At 39.9% G+C, this 21567-nt stretch overlaps 1 protein-coding gene across 1 annotated transcript; it reads right to left on the bottom strand.

Moving 5' to 3' along the window:
• Positions 1–2646: 2646 nt before the first annotated feature.
• On the bottom strand, positions 2647–14765 carry olfm1a (olfactomedin 1a). The gene is made up of 6 exons (XM_074670242.1): positions 14462–14765; positions 9467–9616; positions 7835–7990; positions 7533–7752; positions 7182–7288; positions 2647–4099 (listed from the first exon to the last, which is right to left on the bottom strand). Exons 1-6 carry the CDS (start codon positions 14525–14527, stop codon positions 3437–3439), a joined length of 1362 nt encoding a protein of 453 aa, XP_074526343.1. The 5' UTR covers positions 14528–14765; the 3' UTR covers positions 2647–3436.
• Between the last annotated feature and the right edge of the window lie 6802 nt (positions 14766–21567).

The raw sequence follows: 21567 nt of genomic DNA, 5'->3' as shown, positions 1-21567 counted from the left end.
AATTAAATTAATTATTTTTAAAAATAAATAAAAAAATATGAAAAAATCTTCACACAGGCTTATTTACAGTTCCACACTGGAGAACACTGAATTAAGGAGAAAATGCCTTTTAAAAAGCCGTCCACCGCAGAGACTGCTACGCACTAGAGGTTTTAAGTTCTGTATGTTTCATTAAATCTTAGAATATCCAAAAAAATAATCCTGAAAAAAACACAAAAATATTTACAACATAGAATACAAATTATGGGGTCAGTCACATAAACCAACATATCGTCTGCGTATAGAGAGACTTGAAAAGGGTTAAGTCGCAATTTAATGCGTATATTAGATTGATTAATTATACAAATTAATTCATTTTAAAAATAATAAATGTATGCAAGATTAATCTTCAGCGCATCTTGAATGATCTGTCAAGACCCAAATAATATTGTTTTCTCTCACTATGCAATCACCAAAACTGCCTAAGAAGAGTGGACCCTCTTCTTTTATGTCTCTTCCTGTTTTTGATCCAAAAAACAGACAAAACATACTTTTCTGATCGCGTTCATCTCTTCATTCTCTCTGAACTACCGCGACACATCCTCAGTTGGAGCGTGAGCTGCCTGAACTTTTCTGACTCGCAGCGTCTCGCTTTGTCTCTGTCATCTCACATCTTCTCCTCATATCCATGCTGAGCTCTCATCCAAAGAGCGCACCGCTCTCACCCACAGTAGTTTACGAGCAGGATTTTGAATGACAAGCTCCACCAGAAGAGGGTTTTACAAATCTCCTCTTCTTCACGTATTCATTTGATTAGTCATGCTCTATAGTTTTGTAATGTCCTGGAATTCAGATTCTTAATTTGGGGACCTTAAACAGGTATGAGATTAAATTGCAATTAATTAATTAATTAATTAATTACAAATCCTGTAATTAATTAATTAGATCATTTTTTTTTAATCCCCTGACAACGCTAGTTTAAATGCAAGATATTAAACAATAACATGTTTCTTACCCCTGTGTCAGATTTTTTCTGTTGTACTGGAAGCAATTCAGACACTAATTTTGTCCTTCAGTATCTAAGGATAAGACCTTGTTTCTTCTAATCTACTAATCAGGTGTTTGTGGCTCATTTTAAGTTTGATCACATGTTTCTTTTAGAAATAAGACAAAAACAACAGCATCTAAATGCAAACTTCTCAAAATACACCAGATGCGTCCCCACTCCATCAGGACACCGTCATGCGCATCAGTTTGCTTTATTGGGTTCCGGCTGCTTCCCTGCTCCAGCAGGTTGCAGCGGATACGCAAACCTCCTACTTTTGACGGTGGAGTGATGCGTCAATTTACAAAAAGAAGATTGAGTAAAGCAGGAAGTTGTGCATGGAAACTACCTAAAAACTCTCAGTGACTTTTAAAATGAAACGAAGTGTGTCTTATCTCAACTACAACAACAAACGGACACAAAGAGCGGAGCCAGACCAGGGGATTGGGGTGGGACTCCTGGGTCTGTGACTCCAGCTCTCTGGAAGTCTTGATACGACTGAACACTCAATTGGAGACGCATCTAATGTATTCTGGCGTAACACAAACTGCCAAATCGTCCAGTAGACAAACAGTGTCCTCCTTGTATACACCTCTGAAGTTGAACAGTATTCAACCTGCTGGGGGACCGCGGTGATGATGGAGGCTCCTGAGCTGAAGAAGCAGGAGCCTTTGGAGCTCCTACTTCAGTTTAAAAACACCAAAACAACCAGAAGAGTTCCGTAACGCTGCGAAAGATTGCTTTAATACCAACACACGTCCAAATTTAAAGATTAAACACACACAAACGTTTTGGCCTTCGCTCCGTGATCTGACAGGTTTCCGAACCCGATGGGAGGATGTGATCGAGGCTGCTGAGCGTCTCTCAGACAACCAGATGGAGAGAAAGGTGTCGGGGTAGCCCTGCTAAACCTACGACAACTGATCCAAACACTTAAGAAATGTTGAAAAAGAGAGACCCTAGTGAGCTTTTTCTATAATGCACAACAGTCATAAGAAACGTATTAATATTATTACTCCAGAGTAAGAACAGTACGTCTGATTTGCGTGTCAAAAGATATCGCTGAAATAAAAACATCTTTGTAAACGTGTGTAGCATTCGTCTGTGTGCATCGTTGGAACATCGCAGTGTCTCTTATCGTGATGGATATAGAAGTTTTATCGCTGTGATTGTTTTTTTTATTTATATTTCAAGTGCTGTCGTGTGTTTAACACTTTGGTCATACCCAAACAAAAACGGTGCTTTAATAGTAACTTTACAGTAACGTCATTCAAGCGCTCAGATATCTAAACGAACAAAACGCTTCAGGACAGAGAGTGACGAGGTTTGTTCAGCCCAGTTTAGCTAGGGGGCGCCGATTGTAAAGTTGCCCACACCACACATAATGTTTCTCCACATTTAGCCCCAAAACATCACTTTTTCTGCAGATTTAGAGAAAAATTTATGAAATATATTTGTCAAATATTATATAAAATTGTTGAATGTTATTAATAAATTTCATAAATAAATTTCCTGATTCTAAATATTTAGCTACGTTTCTAAACATTTAGTTTTCTAAGACTAAATATTTTTTTAAAGATTCATAAATCCTAAGGAAAGATTTCTAAATATTTAGCTAACATGCAATTCACACTTCCGCCCACAGGAAGTACCAAATAAAAATTGGAGGAAGCGATCCAGCCAAGTGGATTTTGAGAAAGTCAAAGACATTCGGCTAAATCACCCGTTAGAAAATAATCGAACCAAGTGCTGTAATGGCACTGTTGAAGATCCTGTGGTCGACATCAGAGAAGCAGAGCTTAACTTTCTCAAAATCGCTTCCTACAACTCAAGCTCTCACTCCGGACATACAGAGACTGAACAGCCCGTAACAACGAGCTATTGACTGGGCAAACTCCCATGCCTCCTCTAGCACCCTTGCAAGGGTATTGAGCTGGTCCAGTGCCCCGGTTACATTTATATAAAATATTTGATAAACAAATTTCACAAATAATTCTCTAAATCTGCAGAAAAAGTGATATTTTAGAGCTAAATGTGGAGAAACGTTGTTTGCAGTGTATGAAACTTTACAATTGGTGCCCCATACTTAGCAAGACCAGTAGAAGCTCGCTAATAGTTGAGATTATTGAGTTTATATGGCATTGATATCGAAGACCGTCTTGAGGATTGGCGGTTAAATGGACGAGCTGAGACTGGAGCAGCTCTATTGGAAGCTAAGCTAGGCTAACAAACCTCTCTCTGTGCTAAAGAAGACCTGAAAACCACTTGCTTCTCTGACTCCGCTGTGTTTGTTCAGGATAGAAATATCACGGTATTTTATTTGTCATGTTTTAGTCGTAACAGTGCAGGGGCGTAACCGTAAGTCTTACCTAATGGACCTAAATGTGGATCAAACGGGGACCTGTGTTTGTGTTACTGTATGATGTGATACAGTGTGACGTTGTACAGGACTTGGTGTCCGTTGTTCCAGGCGTACAGCGCTCTGTCTCGAGGGTTGTAGTCGAGCATGGACAGGTGGCCGTATTTGTTGGTCAGAGGGATGTCGATGTACTCGTAGGTGGAGGAGTTGGTGGAGTAGGCGTAGTACACCTTGGTGCCCCCAGAGTACCCGTTGGTAACATACATGGTCCCACAGATCATGAAGGCCTCTCCGGCGCTGCGCTTCGGGTGGTTGGTGGTCCAGCTGCGGATGATCTGCAGAGTGTTGGGGTTCAGCTGACTGAGGACGATGTTCCCGGCGTTCTGGTTGGTGGCGTAGACGGCCCACAGCCCCCCTTCGTCCACCATGAGGTCTATATCGGAGTGGCCGCCCCAGGAGTAGTGGTACATGTTGTTGTAGCCGGCAAAGTCGAGCTGCCGGGAGCGGCTGATGGTGGACGAGCTGAAGTCGAACTTGATGATGGTGTGACTCTGGAACTTGTTGAAGTAAATTGATCCGTTGTAGACCACTTGGCCCGTGCCGGACCAGGGGTGAGGCAGGCGATGAGAGGTGAAGTTATCCGTAGTCATGAAGTCGTACATGGACTGGTACTCCCTGACAAAGCGGTTGTTGTGGTAACCATCCATGTACCATACCTGTGAAAGAGAAAACAAAGAAGAATGAGGAAATCAGAGATTCAAACTTTCCCGTTTACACTCTCTTCTTTTGTTTGCAAATGTTTGAGTTATTTCTTTTAGAAATTGTCTTGATAGACTCTACAATCCAAGTTTTACCCCTTAGCCCTCGGTTTTGCATGTTAAGGGTTAAGGCTATGAAGACAAAGTGGGACCTCACTTAAAAAGGAAGGGGTATGAGAATTTTCCCTTGGCATAAAACCGTGCACCAAGGGGCAGGGGTAAACAACGCGGTAACACAAAGGGAAGGGTCCAATTGGGACTGGGCCTAAATGTGAAACAAATCCACCTGAAAGATCCAGAAAAATGTCTTTTTTAAAGGTATTCAAAGACAAAAATAACTCCTGATTTTCTCATAAAGAGTAACAACAGAAAGTCTGACTGTTTATGGTTTGACTTTATGTATGAGCCGCGTGAAGACAGACCCTTAAAGGGAATGGGTCAGCAACAATTCACATATTTTCAAATCCATCTTTAGACACTTTAAACTACTGTATGTATCATCTACTCCTTGAAAATATAGTTTGTGAAAACACCTGAAAAATACCCAGATATCCACAACACAGAATACAAATTATGGGGTCATCTGTGTAAATCATCACATCGTCTGCGTACATAGAGACTCTTTGTGACATTTGTGTTGGCGGCTTCTTGAGACGTTTAAAGTAAAGTAAAAAAAAAAAAGTCTTCACTGCAAAAAACTGAAATCTTATTATCGTATTTATCAGTCCAGAAAAAGGTATTTTTTCAAGTTATTAAAAGAAAAAAATGAGGTCTGAATTGCTGTTACATGTAAAAAACGATACCTGCCAATGGTCTTGATACAAACACCTTTTTTCTTATTCCTTTGGCAGATTTTTTTTTACTTTGTTACAAGCAATTCAGACCTCATTTTTTTTCTTTAAATAATGTGCAACGAAACATTTTTCTGGACTAATAAGTTAAATGTGGCTCATATTGAGTACATCAATAGATTTTTTACTCAAAATGAGACAAAAACACTTGATAATATTTCTTGAAACTAAACAAGTAAATTGTTTTTGACCTCACTGCCAGATTTTGTTACTTTTATGTGCAGTTTAGGTGACATTCATGTGTAATGTGTAATATTATTTTATTTGATTTTTCCCCCTAAATTAAGTGATAACACTTGAGTTTCCGACCTCATAAACTGCAAGCTCAGCTGAACGACCTCCTGCAGTGGATAATCGAGGGACACACTGAGCCAACTGAAATCAAACTGATAGGACATTGTGTTTTGCAAAGAGTGGATTTGATGCTCGAAGCACCAGAGTCAGAGCGTTCCTCTTTCTCTGTCATGAGGGGATCCATTTTAGGACTACAGTGGTACAATGCTGAGTCACCACTGGCTCCTCAATCCCAGACCAGCAGGGCTAAGTGGGCTCAGTGGGTCCACTTTGGAGCCCTAACACCACATCTTTCAGAGTAGATGTGTGTAATAAGATTATCTTCAGCCCAACGAGGAGCAAACAATCACTTAAAGAGCTATTAACGCAGGTGTTATGGTGCATTCTTCCATTTGTACTCGGAAGTCGGGATTTACGAGTTCTGAGTGGGGAATTTCAACTGGAATGCTCCCTGAGATCAGAATTTCCTACACCAAGATGGCAGACCCCCCCACCAAGTTAACAATCAAAGATGGCTGCCCCGGGGTGTAACTAAGCTACTGATATATTCCGATTATTTTAGCATTTTTGACGAGTGTTTTTCGCAATATATCAGCTGTATAAAAAGTATCATTTGATGTTTACATATAGAAATATTGCTGTTATGGCAAGTTTCCCAGACTTGGTAACTGGAACACTTTGGAACTCGGAGATGATGGAAAGATTTAAACTTGGAGAAAACGGATCGCTTTTAACTCAGATATAATGGAACACTTTTAACTTGAAGGACACTGAATACTTAAACTTTGAGATGATTGAACACTTTTAACTCAGATATAATGGAACACTTTTAACTTGAAGGACACTGAATACTTAAACTTTGAGATGATTGAACACTTTTAACTCAGATATAATGGAACACTTTTAACTTGAGGGACACTGAATACTTTAAACTTTGAGATGATTGAACACTTTTAACTCAGTTATGATGGAACACTTTTAACTCGTAGATGACAGAACACTTTTAACTCAGAGATCACCTAACGCTTTTAACTCAAAGATGACGGAATGCTTTTAACTCAGATATGATGGAGGTGATGAAATACTCCTAACTCTGGGATGATGGAACACTTTTAATTCGCAGATGACGAAACGCTTTCAACTCAGATATGATGGTACACTTTTAACTTGAAGGACAAAGAACAGTTTTAACTCAGATATGATGGAAGACGTTTAACTTGGAGATGACAGAACACTTTTAACTCTGAGATGTTGGGATGCTTTTAACTTGAAGATGACAGAACACTTTTGACCCTGAGATGATGGAACACTTTAAACTCAAAGATGAAAGAACACTTTTAACTCAGACATGATGGAACGCTTTTGACTCGGATATGATGGAACCCTTTTAAGCTAGAGATGACGGAACACTTTTAAGCTAGAGATGACGGAACCCTTTTAAGCTAGAGATGACGGAACACTTTTAAGCTAGAGATGACGGAACCCTTTTAAGCTAGAGATGACGGAACACTTTTAAGCTAGAGATGACGGAACACTTTTAAGCTAGAGATGACGGAACCCTTTTAAGCTAGAGATGACGGAATCCTTTCAAGCTAGAGATGACGGAACACTTTTAAGCTAGAGATGACGGAACACTTTTAAGCTAGAGATGACGGAAAGTTTCAAACTCGGAGATGAAGGAGCACTTTTAACTTGGAGATCACAGAATGCTTTTAATGAAGAGATAACGCTTTTAACACGGAGATTATGTCATTCCCACTTCACACTTCCTAGTTCTGTTCTATTAGTTAGATCATTATCTATCACTTAAAGCATTCTTAGCTGTAGTGTTGTTAGAGGTTCAGGAAGTTTAAGTAGCTGTGTTTGTAGGAGGAGATGTTTTAATCTAGACTTACTCTGTTGTCTCCAACTGGAGCGACCGGGTCGGTCATCCATGATCCAAATCTGGATCCAGACGTCTTGATGGTGATTGGCTCAGCGATTCCTGTCAGTTTCCCACATGCTGAGACACAAACATAAAGACATGAAGGTAAGACTAAAAACCACACTGGTGTGAGACGTTTACTGGTCTGAATTTATGGATTTTCTGATGTTTGTTTGTTTACAGTTGTTTTTTTTCCAAATAACCCTCATCTCTCATCTGGTTCATTTATTTCTGTGTAATGACCTTTAACTTTTCATCACTGATACCGTCATCATATTTTTCTGAGGTAGTTTCTGTTGCTGCATCATGTGTTTGTACCCACCCAGCCTCTGCATGCAGGCCCTCAGCCGGTCCTCCAGGCTCATCACCCGGCCGTGGAGCTCCTGATAGTCCAGACCTCCGAGCTGTTCCTGCAGATTCCCCAGCATCTCCGTCACATTCGCCGCCTCCTCTTTGAACTGCCGGACCAGCAGAGCGTCGGCCTTGTAGGCCTCCAGGACGGGGATGAGAGGACGTAGCTCCTCCATCTTTTCTTTGATGGACTGACAGAGACAGCGCAGAGGTTAAACTCCATCCTGACCACACATTTCACCTCAAAGCGTGGCGTCCTGACATCAGACTTACCCTGTACTGCCGGGCGATGTTGTTCTCATGTCCGTCCTCCACCTGTTTGAATTTGTTCTCCAGGCCCTTCAGCTGGACTTCCATCTTCTCCACAAACTGCAGGTCTCTCTGAGTCCTCTGGTCCAGAACCTCGATGGACTGGCTCATGTTCTGGACCTGGAACACACAGACACACTCACTGTGTTAGAATCACTGCTCTGACCGCCTCTGAACATCTGATGCTTCATTATAAAGCTAATGAGGTAAGTCGTCCTTTATGATTGCTCTTTTTTTCCTTAAGTGTCCACATGAGGTTGGCTTCAAATACCAAAAAGCTTTTCATAATTTCACTTTAAAACAGAATTAGAGAAAGTTTCCTTTATAGCGCATCTCTTTTAAAGTATTGTTACAGCAAAGAGTTGTTCATAAATTTATATAATCAGGGGCACAGCGGAGCTGTTTGTGCAGAACAGTGTAGTTATTCTTTAGTTATCTCCATAAGATCTTCACGAGACTTGATGATGTCATCACATAAGGATCACCTAGCTGGTTCATAACACATTGGAGGGGTGAGCTGCCCAAGCTCCGCCCTCCACGGGCCTTCAGAGGGCGGAGTGGGGACGAGTTCTCTTAAAGAGACAGAAGCTAAAAAGAAGTGTTTCAAACAGAAATAAGTGTTTTCTAGAGCACAAGAGAAAAGTAAATACATATTTTTAAAAGCTGTAAATCAAGTAACGAAACTACAGGGGGCACCAGAAAGACAAGAAAAGACTACAAAACACAGAATAACCCCTCTTTAAGTGATGCCACAGAAAAGTTTCAGGTGCAGGTCAACACCTTAGCTGAGTCTCATATTAATTTGAACCCATCCTTTCAGAGCCTCACATTATGCCTCCCTTGGTCTCAACCTTTTTAAAATACTCCTTTCATCCTATACCGAGGGCTCTAAAAGGGGTCAGGGATTAGTTAAATCTTGCTAACAGGGAAGTTAATTATCTCCGCCAAGCAGGTTATGTTTTTGGAGAGTTTGTCTGTGAAAACATAACTCAAAAACTAACAAACAGATCTTGATGAAATTTTCAGAAATTGTCAAAAATGGGATAAGAAAGAAGTGATTAAATTTTGGAGGTGATCCGGATCACCGTCTGGATCTAGGATCTATCATTGTGAGACAGGGCTGTTTTCACTACATGTGTATATAACTCCACCATAAATGGTCGGATTGCTTTGCAAAACAATACAAGACAAGGTCACCATCATTTCTGACAGATGTTAAAGTACGACTCAGATCCTGGCAATATTCTGGATACTAAGATCCAGAATATGAAATATGTTCTGGGTCATCATCATTTTCAACACTGTCAGGAAACAGGAAACAAATTATCGTACAAACCTGCAACTAACACCAAATTGTAGCAGACAGTCTGCTGAAGGGAGTATAACATTAAAGTAGGACTTCAGTGTCACACAGAGGTCTAGATGTGGAGCTGTAGAGTTCAGGATAACCAAATGAAAAGTCATTTTTTTTTGTATCTGGATAAAAACGAGCATTTTATATCTCATAATTGGTTTCAGATTAGTTTCAAATGATGTGAGTTCACGCCTGGATCAGAGCAGGTCGATAATAATCAGTTGTTTTGAAAGATTTCCTACCCTCTCCAGCAGCTGTCTGAGCTGCTTTGTCCGGGCGTCTCTGGAGCAGACGGTCTGCTGCGGTGCGACCACCGTACAAACACATCGACCCTCGGCGTCCTGAGCCGAGCTGTACACCTGCCAGCCCTCCTCAGGGGTCGAAGGCCCCACCTGTGAGACAGGCAGAGGACAGACACAGAGAATAAGACGACTGGGGAGCCAAGCGCAGCTCAGTTACCGAGCATCGATCAGTCACTTAAAAAAAATGGAGAACCTGTCAGTCCTGCTCAGGGGCAAACAGACCAAAATAATCCTCTGCATGAATCTGTGAATAATTAAAAGCGTCTCAGGGACGTTCTGTGGCTGCAGCCGGTGCTCTGTCACTTCGTGTGTTTGCAGTTTCATAACACACACATGCACAGAATGCAGGGTGATCCAGATAAACAATACCAGGCGTCTGAACTTTAACGTTTGTGGAAGAGGAGCTGCTGAGGAGGAGGATTGTTAAAATAACCAAATGCAGCAAAAATGTGTGAAAATGACAAAATGTGATTAAAATGTGTGAAAACCAGAGAAACTGTTAAATATTAAAATTCACTGTCCTCACTCTGTGCTCAATCCTTCTGCTCAAAATGAAGAGTTTGAACACGTTAGTGTGGTTTGTGATGCAGAGATGAGCTCAAACAGTGTTTTCACACAAATTTATCAACTTTAAAAGTGTCTCCACAAAAACAAGTCTTTAGATTAAACTGACAAAACGTTTACAGAGTTTGAAAGACTTTTTCAAATGTGTTTGGAACTTTTACAGGTTTAGGTTTCTGAAGGAATCAAGATAAATCACCAGCCTCTGAATAACTCCAGTTACCTGACCCCATGCCATCAGGAAGTCAAGGGAAAGGGTTAGCATAGCTTAGCTTGGATGCTTAGAGATACTTTGTGCACAGTTAAACTCAAAGACTTATATTTATCGACCATTCCAGAGTAACACTTTTTTCATAGATACTTGTGTCTTAGAGTTTGTTTAATAAATATGTGTAAATTTAAATCTACACACTTATTCAGTTTATCTAACCCCTACCTGTACATGTGGCTTTTAAAGTCTTAAAAAACTCCGGTACAGTTTTTTCTTTTTTTCTTCTAAAAAATGTCTTATCTCTAATTATATCTCTAATCTAATTATTTATTTTTCCATTTTTTTCGATATTTTTTCCATATTTTTTAATTTCATTATATATTTTGCCATATTTTTGACATCTTAATTTTATAATCTAATAATATATTTTGCCCTTTTTCACATTTCAATTTTATAATTCAATAATATATTTAGGCTTTATTTTTTCACATTTTTATTTTATAATTATATATTATATTTTGCCTTTTTTCAGATTTTAGTTTTAGATTTTAATAATATATTTTGAGAAATTTTTCATACTTTTTAATGTTATCTTTTTTATCTACTTTTTCTTTGTTTTGTCTTTTATCTTTATTTTTTTACCTTCAATGTTCATTGTGTTTCCTACATAAAAATTCACAAGTGCAATTAATGGTATTGTGTATATTTAAAATTTCAACAAAATAAATGAATAAATTATAATAATAAAAATTAAAATAAAAATAGTATTAATAATAATTATAATAAAAACAAAGACTCTGCAGGGTGCTCACCTGTCAGTCAAACCAGCCATGCCCTTATATGGGCAAAACTTGTAAGCTTAATAACTATGAAAAGAATGAGTTATGAAAAATTCCACCTCCTGTTTGGTATGTGTGGTCACAAAAATTATTCAGACCCAAAATGTTTTTGAACCAGACTTTAAACATGTTGATTTCTGCTGTTAAGACTGGCTTTTTGAATAGGTGTGTATGTGGTTTCTGCTTTTTCTGCAGCAAGCTCCCAGTGGACACTCAAGGAACTGCGGTTCAAACTGTTCTGCATGGGCTTCATGTTTTTAGACTGAATGCTTCTGCTTGGTTTCTGCACATTGTTATGACCACGGAGGTGGTTAGGGGGTGAAGGAATAGAAAAGAATGTACATTATTAATCCCTGAAGGGAAATTCAGGAATAAATTTATGAAAAAAAGAGGAAAAGAATAACAGCTTAAAACAAGTTTCTATCCAAAAGGAATCTAACGAAGCAGAAGCTGAACCAACAAACAAAAACAATCCCTCAACAAAATAATGTTGATAAACTTTAGCACTTCTGCACAGGGAGTCTTCAACAAAGAAAAACACTTTGAATCAAAAACCTAAGACACAGCTCCTCCTCAGACGAACAAAAGTGAACAGAAGTCCGTCTGACGCTCTAATATTCTCCTTTACGCTCCGTTTCCTCTGATAAATTTTTACACGTTGAGCTTTCTAACACCGGGTTTTGGGTCTAAATGATAAATGGACTGAATATTTATAGCGCCTCTCTAGTCATCAGACCACTCAAAGCACTTAGCTCGACATGCCATTCAGCCCGTTCACACACACTCATACACACACACACTCATTCACACTCACACACACTGAAGCCTCAGCCTTCTGGGGCCGTTTGTTTAGTATCTCGTCCAAGTACATCCAAGTGGATCCAAGGACTGAGCCGCAGACTCTTCAGTCGGTGGATTTCATCCTCATATATCATCTTCTTCCAGTATCACTGCTAACAGTGAGCCTCTGCTGAGGAACTAATGTGGTTTAAAACCTTTACGTCCACTCTCTGTGCTCTGTCTGACTGAAATATAACACCAGGGAGTGAAAAATATCTCTAAAATCATCGCTATTAGTCCCATTTCACTGTTTGTGAGTGAAAAACTTCATCAAAAAACAAACAAAACCTCCAAACAAAGCTTATTTCTGTCTGTTATAAACTAACTAGTGTGATAGCTTTGACTCTCCAGCTTTAAGAAAATTAAAAACATTATAAAACAAAACATGTGAATTAAACTAGACAGACATATTTCACAACAGTTTCACAACAGCTAGCTACTTGCACTCTCTCTGTTCAGAAAATGCTAACAGTTTCCCTGTATTAGCCTCTATGCTAAGAGATGCTAACATTTTTCTAATCTCTTACAGAGATATTTCTCTTATTATATTCATAGAATTCTAAGTCAAATCATTCTCAGACTCTTTAGTTCATGAGGAGTAACTGAGCAAGAAAACAACAACCCTTGCTTCAAAAATACGCAGACCATGCTAAAGTGCTAAAAACTGCAGTTCCTCGAGCATCCACATGAGGCTGGCTCCAGATTGGTCAAAATGAGCCTTGTTTCTACTTTGAAGGTCATGTATGATTATTTTCGGACTGTTTTGAAAACCAATAAAAACACTTCACAGGGGCTTTAAATTTTCAATGTCATATTAACAAAATATGAAACTTGCATTCTAATCTGTTGTAATCTGATAACTGTCAACACATTTAGTGACAACTGATAATCCAGATTATCAACATGATTATAGACATCTGACAATCCAGATTATCAGCGAATCTATTTACATAATGATCCAGATTATCAACACATTTGGTGACATTGGATAATCTGGATCATTGTCACATTAATTAACATCTGATAATCCAGTTTATTAACATCTGACAGTCCAGATTATTTGAACATTAGGTGACATCTGATAATCCATATAATCAACACATTTGATTACATTTTTAAATCCAAATGATCAGCAGAGTTTTTGAAACTCTGGTAATCCAGATTGTCAAAATAAAATTTTAAACATCTGATAATCCAGATTATCAACACAATCATTGACATAAGGCAATTTACATTATCAAAGCGTATTTTCACATTTGATTATCCGGATTATCATCAAATTGGGTGGCATCTGATAATCCAGATTTTCAATACATCAATTAACATCTGATAGTCTAGATTATCAACACATTTAGTGACATCTGATGATCCGGATTATCAACACATTTAGTAACATCTGATAATCCAGATTATCAACACAATTCTTGACATTTGGCAATTTACATTATTAACTCATATTTTAACCTTTGATAATCCAGATTATCAACACATTTAGTAACATCTGATAATCCAGATTATCAACTCATTTGGTGACATTTGATAATCCAGATAATTAACAATTTCATTTTAAGATCTGATAATCCAGATTATCAACACATTTGGTGACATCTGATAATCTAGATTATCAACATATTTGGTGACATCTGATAATCCAGATTATCAACACAATCATTGACATAAGGTAATTTACATTATCAACGCATATTTTCACATTTGATTATCCAGATTATCATCAAATTTGGTGGCAATTGATAATCCAGATTATCAATACATTAATGTCTGATAATTTAGATTATCAACACATTAATTAACATTTTATAATCCAGATTATCAACTCATTTAGTAACATCTGAACATCCAGATTATTAACACATTTAGTAACATCCGATAATCCAGATTACCAACACAATAATTGACATTTGGTTACTCTCATTACTAATGCATATTTTAACCTTTGATAATCCAGATTATCGACACTGGTTTCGACATTTGATTTAACACCTTGATATATTTGTGTAAAAAACCACAGGTTAGCTTCCTCTGAGCCTCTGAGCAGGCACAGTGACTGATACAGAGGTGCATCATGGGAATGAACTGACACTTATATTAATAGAAATATGATATGGAATAAAATAATAAAATCAATCTAACATGAACTCTTAGAGGATTAGAGAATCCTGGAGAGGAGATCATTTTGACTCTACATCCTGTCCTGTTGCCTGATATCAGCATGATTATCTGTATCATCATTTAAACGGCACAAATCTGTAAATATTTCCAGTCAGATACGATAAACATGGTCAGAGGACGAGGTCTCAGGTCAGGTTTGTTTGTGAAATACAGCAGAGCAGGATGGAAACAGAGTGAAGGAGCGTTATTAGCATGGTTAGACAGAGACAGAGACGTTAAAAAACGAGCGTGGATAACAGAGATGATCAGATAATAGAGCCCGGTAGATTATAAATAGAAACATTATATATTTACCACAGTGAAGACTGCACTGAAGAGCAGCAGCAGGAAAATGTTCACCAGGTTCTCGTCAGACTCCATCTGTGTGAAAAACACTCAGACACGCTGCCAGAATCTGCTTCACCTGCCTGCTAACCGGCTTCTCTCCCTGCTAACCCGGTTATCTACCTGCTAACCTGGTTATCTCTCTGCTAACCTGGTTATCTGGTTATCTCTGAGCTCCTCTATCTGCTTATTTCCTATCAGCCCCTCTGCTTCTGTCTCCAGCCTCTCCTTCCCTTCCCTGCTCTTCCGTCTTCCTCCCACCTCTCTCTGGTCCCTCCATCCCTGCTCTTACAGCTCCCTCCCTCCCTCCTCCCCTCCTCTCCCCTCCACCCCTCCCTCTCATCTCCCGTACCCGCTCTTCCTGCTCCCTCCCTCCTCTCCTCCCTCACCCTTTCTTCTCGCTCTGTTCCGGCTCTTCCAGCAGCCTCCCTCCTCTCTAACACATCCTTCATCTTTCCCTCCTCCCCCTCATTCTTCTTCTCTCATCCGATGCTCGAAAGCAGCCTAGTGGAAATGAGATCCTCCACTTCACAGTGTGTGCTTCTGTGTGTATGTGTGTGTGTGTGACAGACTGTGTGTGTAGATGCATGGTTTTGCATGCTTGTTTTTTGCTCCCTCCATGGATCTGTCTGTACCTCTTGATCCCATTTTGCTTTTATCACAGTTATCTCATTATATCTCATAAAGCTTTGTAAGAGGATTAATTCAGGTGTTCCACAAGGCTCAGTTGTGGGCCCAGTGTTCGTGTCTCTTCACGTTAACAACATTCTGTCCTCTCTGAATGCCTCTCATCCTCATCATTATGCAGACGATGTTTGAGTTGCCTGTAGACTCTTAGGTTAGAGATTTAAGAAATATGAGAAGTTTCACAACAAACACCTCAGATCCCACGGTTCAGTTTTGTGCAGGTCGTGAACACAGAAAGTCTGAGTATAAACCACGAAGCCTGAGGGAGGCTTCATGTTGTAAAAGAAACTGGTGCACACACCTCCCAGCTGACTCATTCGCAGCATGTGAAGTCGTATCTATGCATTACAGCGGGCTGGTCTTTACTGGAGGTGTTGCATCATCCACACCAGCCGGTGAAACTGCCTCCTCCTGCTGCTCTGTGTGTTTCCTTTTTGTTGTACCTAGTGTGTAATGGTCGGCTAAACTTAACCGTGAGGCAACATCTGGCTCCTGTGGTGCAATGTGTAAATGTAGCCGCTCTGTGCTTGCTTTTGTGCAAAAGGTGTCTCCATATGCCAAGGGGGTACATGTGTGTTCATATGTGTGTTATATTTTCCATGATCTGCATGATGATCTGGAATGTTTCAGAATTCTGGTAACATTCTTTAAATTGAGAAACATTCTGTTATTCAGGTAACGTTGTAGAATTTTGAAATGGTTCCACAATTCTGGTGCCATTCAAGAATAACGCTGATGTTCAAGAAATCTAGTGACATTAAAAAAAAACTTAGAAATGTTCTAGAAATGTTCTAGAATTCTAGGGGCATTTTTTGAATTTTGGGGTGATGCTATTCTGGAAATTGAGCAACAGTCTAGAATTCTGGCCATTATTAAGGATCCTGGTGAGATTCTAGAATTCTTGTGTCATTTGAGAATAAAATCGCCATTCTGGAATTTTGGTGACATTCTAGAATATTGCCAAAATTCTAGAACAGCATTCTAGAATTCTGGCCATTATTAAAGATCCTGGCAAGATCCTAGAGTTATGGTGTCATTTGAGGATAAAACCAAAATTTTAGAATTTTGGTGACATTCTAGAAAGTCACCAAAATTCTAATACAACATTTTAGAATTCTGGTTATTATTAAGGATCCTGGTGAGATTCTAGAACTCTTGTGTCATTTGAGAATAATATTCACATTCGAAAAATTTTGGTGTCATTCTAGATTATTGCCAACATTCTAGACTTCTGGCCATTATTAAAGATCCTGGTGAGATTCTAGAATTATGGTGTTATTCAAGAATAAAAATCAACAATTTAGAATTTTAGTGACATTCTCAAATGTTGCCAAAATTCTAAAACAACATTCTAGAATTCCGGCCATTAATAAGGACTGTGGCAAGATTCTAGAACTCTGGTGTCATTTGAGAATAAAACCAAAGATTTTAGAATTTTGGTGACATTTTAGAATTTTGGCCACATTCTAGAATGTGGCCAAAATTCTAGAATAACCTTTTAGGATTTTGGCTTTTATTAAAGATCCTGGTGAGATTCTAGAACTCTCGCGTCATTTGAGAATAAAACCAAAATTTTAGAATTTTGATGAAATTCCAGAATTTGGCATCATTCTTGAATTTGGTGACATTCTACCTCTTCAAAAATCAAGAAGAGGTCTGGCAGAGCCAAGGCCGAACCAGGACCAGAAGACCACTTCCTGAGAGCTTACAGCTCCAAGCTTCACAGCTTCAAAGAGGTGGTAGTGTCACAGTATCAGTTTCAGTTACTGTGAAGAGGAGACTTTGAGCTGCAGCTTTGACAGGTTAGCCTGTAAAAAAACAGACATCCATCACTGAGACAGAGGCAGAAGAAGAACCAGAGGCTGAACCAGCAGACTCCACCAACGGACTACTGAAGACAGGAAGATGGAGCTATGGACTGATGAACCAAAGTCTGAACTCTTTGCTTCATCATCAGGATTTCTGTTCTCTGTATGTGGAGGAGCATAAGGAAAGGATGGTTCCTCAGGGTGGAACATCAGATGGAAACATGAAGGAGGAAGCTGGATGGTCTGGGCCTGTTTTGATGGATCCAGGGTCTGGGATTTGTACAGAGAGGCCCCCTGAGCCAACAATCCTTTAGGCCCTGTGGAGCTGGTCTGGGATGAACTGGAACAAAGCTGGGGAACTTCCTGAAGAAAATCTGATTTCCATTGGAGTGTGCAGATTGGAGGTTTTCAGAGGAAACGCGTCTGGACTGGTTTCTCAGAGATCCTGTTCAGTCATGATTTTCCAATGTTCTCTCCTGGACGACAAATATAGTCGTGTGAGCTGACATTTCACCGGCTGTTGGGGGGGGCGGTGCTGGAGGCTCGCTTCATGAGCCGATCTGAAATCTGACATATGGACTGCCAGACGAGGAGGAGGTGTCAGCTGATGAGTGTGACACACTTCTCACCAAACATGTTCTTACTTAGAGATATCAGGACCACGGACAGCGCCTGGGGCCGAGGAGGGAGAGCAGGCTGCTGTTCCTGACTCTGATCACCTTCACCCCCAAACACAAACATAAAGATGTTCATCACTCACTCAGAGTGTTATCCTAATGTAGCTGCTCTGATTTAAACACTTCTCTGTGCTTCAGAAGCAGCAGCCCTGTGAGGATTGAGCGTGGAGCAGCTCTGCACCTTGCCAAAGCTTCTGAGGCAGAGAGAAAACACTGCATGAGCACAAAGCCTTGGCATCACGTCTGCCAGTCCTTTGGAGGCTTTTGCACGGTTTAATAAAATGTTATTCTAATGGAGGAAATGATCCAATGATCCTCTCCTCTCTGTCTGTGTGAGCTCCTTCCAGATTTACTCACAGCTCTTTTCTTTTCAAAGAACAGAACATGGATAAGACACATAAATCCTACACCCCCCACTTCACCTACTTAACGATCTGTTCGCTAACCTCCAGTGTGGTAACAGTGTGCAACATTAACAGTGCAGTTATGTAATGTGCAATAAAGAGTGTGCAAAACATCCATGTGCAGCCACAGGGTGAGAGAGATAAATTAGATAATCAACAAAACTCAAATATGAAGAACAGATGCAATTTGTTAGAGCTGCAAAATGTTCATGTGCAACATGAGCAAAAAACTTGTTTTGTTAATATATAATGTTAAATTGTTTTCATGCAGTTTATAGTCTGATTATTGTCAGGGGCAATCCAGGAGGAGTCAAAGCAACAACCAAGAAAACCAAAGTAAGAAAGTGTATAGAAAGTGCAAAAAGCTCCATAAGAAAATAGATGCTGACAGCTTGTCCATCATTGTCCAGTCAGCCAGCCTCCACCTCCACAGGGTCCAGGACTGAGCTTCTTCAGCAGTCTGTTCAGTCTCTGTCTCCTGGATCCTGTCTGCTCACAGCAGGTGAAGCTCTTCCAATGTGGTGTTGGTGTCTGGTGTTAGCTCTGTTAGCCATGTCTGTGAATAGCATGATGCTACTCTGCCTTCTGGTATTCCCTCTGTTGCTGGGTTAGCACAGCTAGCTCGTCCATCTTATTGGAGATAGATCTTACGTTGCCAATAACGATGGATGTGGGGAAACATCCGGCCTTGCACCAGTTAGCATTGACATGCTACAGGCTGCTAACAGCTGATTTCATATGTAAACAATGCAGCCATGGTTACATGTAGGATCTCCAGACAAACACAGGAGGAAAAGTAGTAAAAAATATCACTGAGGACAAAAAAGTTTGGTGTGCATGACCAACAAATGAACCATGCAGCCACAACAGGGCAGAGCCTCGTTTATGGAGCAGTTTGTGGGCAGGTAGGAGGGGTAAGAAAAATTGTAGATTGTTATGTGCAAGAACTCATGTGAGGGGCCGAGGATTGATCCAGCAGAGCAATGAGGACTGTAAGGCCTCTCTGTACAAGGGGCGCCTGATCTAATGACTGAGCCAAACCTGGGTTAGCATGGCTACATGTGCTACCCCTGCCCCCACTGATCATACATGTGCAAAATGTTGATGTAGGATGAAATCAACAAAAATCTACGATCTAAAGATTCACAGGCAAGAAAAATATAATCAGATAATAAACATGCAGAATCTGAAGAGAGATTACAGATGTGCAAACACTTTTTTTGCAGCAACATTAGGGCTGGGGGATATGCTTTTCTCCTGATTTGATTCTTGTATGATTTTTTTGGGGGTCCAGTTTAGATTTGAATTTGAGATTCTTCAATATTTTTGTGATATTTAGTTTGTTTTTTTTAAGCGCAAGACCAAGTGAAAAAGATGTATGATGATAAAGATGATGTCTACAGACTTTATCAGGAGCCATATTTTCTCAAAGAATGCACATCATGTGTGAGTCAGTTTTTAGGATTTATTCAGGGGATCTGACATCTCAACTTTTTTTTCCAACCTTGCTTGTAAACAAAGACTAAAACTGAGAAATTAAATTAAGAAAAAAAAAGAAGAAAAAGATTGTTGAACTAAAAATCCTGATACTCCGACACTGATTTTTCTCCCACCTCTAAGCAACATAAAGAAAAATGTTCAATGAAAACATAAATGCACAGTTTTTCAGTTTCAATGATTCTTGTGAAAAAATTATGAAGAGCTTGATAAACAAGGGGAAAGACGTGCACCAGATTATATGTGAACGACTATCCATCTTCCATGCTGCACAAAACTGGACTCTTATCAAGTGTTTTTGTCTTTTTTTAAGTAAAAATTGTCTTACTACACTTGGTATGAGCCACATTTAACTGATCAGGCAGGAAAAATGTCTAGTTTCAAGTTATTTAAAGACAATATGAGGTCTGACTCACTTGTAACAAGTAAAAAAAATCTGCCAATGAATCAAGAAAGCAGATTTTTTAAAACTTGTTTCAAGCAATTCATTGAAAATGACATTTTTCTGGACTTGTCTGGTGAATGTGGCTCAGATTCAGTCTAAAAAGACATTTTCTACTGAAAACAAGACAAAATCACTTGATAAGATTTCAGTTTTTGCAGTGGGCCTTTGTGCATGGGGCGCCTCTGACTGAGCCAAACCTGAGCTCAGAGAAAAAGGAACCAAAGATGGATCCCAAACTCTGAATACCAGCACTTTGTTGTTTAATCATCTGCTCTGTTCCCTCCCCACCTTCCTTCGCTCGTCTTAAAAATCTCTGAGCTTCTCTAAAAGCCTGAATCTCCATGTTTACAGCTTTAATCTCCTTCTTCTCTGAGCTCCTCTCCCTCGTGTCTCTCAGAGCGGCGATGAGACGTGAATAACAGATGCCCACATGACCTCAGCCCTCTCTGCCCACTCTCAGCTCTCCCTGGACCCTGCTGTCCGAGGCCTTCTGCTGCCTCCTCCGTGCCAGAGATCCTGAACTCCTGCAGACCGCGGACTCCTCTCTTGGAGCTGGTCTGAACCTCATCCTGGCAGCTGATGGATGCTGAGTCATTTCTGAGGATGAGGAGGGAAAGCTGAGCCTGGTCGTGACCTGACACCTGATTCAGTCAGGTTCAGGGAAACTCGAAAACCTCACGTTTAAAAGTAAAGTGATGAGCAGGGATCAGATCTTTTTAAGAGGTTTTTGGTTCAGATCCTGACTCCAGATCCTTCTTGAAACTGGTCCCAGGGGAAACACAGACTCGTGTCTGAGCAGCTTCCTGTCCGGAGGAGGTCCCCGGGGTCAGGCGGGTGAAAGTGTTTCACTCTGAGCGAGACACAAAGACAAGAAGAGGACACAGATGGAGGGAAAAAACTCTCTAAATTAATCATCATTTCCCTCATTCAGTCGTCATGGAAACAACATCACCATCTGCTGGCGCATCAGAGAGAAAGAGTGTGTGTGTGTGTGTGTGTGTGTGTGAGAGGTGTCGTGCGTGTGTGTGTGTGTGTGTGTGTAAAAACCTGCTGAGGACCATCTGACACTCACACAAACTCACACTCTCTCGCAGCGCGATGTTGGACAGGAATCAACATTTCAGTGAAAGAAGAAGAAAAAAAGAGACGCTTCATTTTTTTTTTCAGCAGGACAAAAAAGATGAAAAAACCCAGAAAGAAATAAATTAACAACAGAAAATAAGATTAGATTAGGCATTAGTTTTCTTTTAAAGCTCCTGCAAGTAACTTTTTCTTTGGGTCAAATTTGGCGCCCCCCTGTGGACAAATCTGAACATGTTTCTACTTGCTGATCTTGTGGAAGCCATGCTTTTAAAGTGAAATATCTCATCCTACAGTCCTCTAAGAGACAAACAAATCTCTCATCAGAAGCTTTTCAACCAGAAGTATCAGGAACTTTTCGTCCCAGGAACTTTCTATGAGGAACTAAGGCCCAAAATGCAAAAATCTGCGTTCACACGGAAACGACCTGTAATTGGCGATGTAACTGTAGAGACATAGGAGTGTCGTTTGTTAGCCA

The sequence above is a fragment of the Halichoeres trimaculatus genome, unplaced genomic scaffold (genome assembly GCF_033239565.1).
Source record: "Halichoeres trimaculatus isolate MK-OKI-2021-1 unplaced genomic scaffold, fHalTri1.1 fHalTri1_scaffold_5, whole genome shotgun sequence".
NCBI classification, from domain to species: domain Eukaryota; kingdom Metazoa; phylum Chordata; class Actinopteri; order Labriformes; family Labridae; genus Halichoeres; species Halichoeres trimaculatus.
This window is presented reverse-complemented; position numbering and strand designations above follow the sequence as displayed.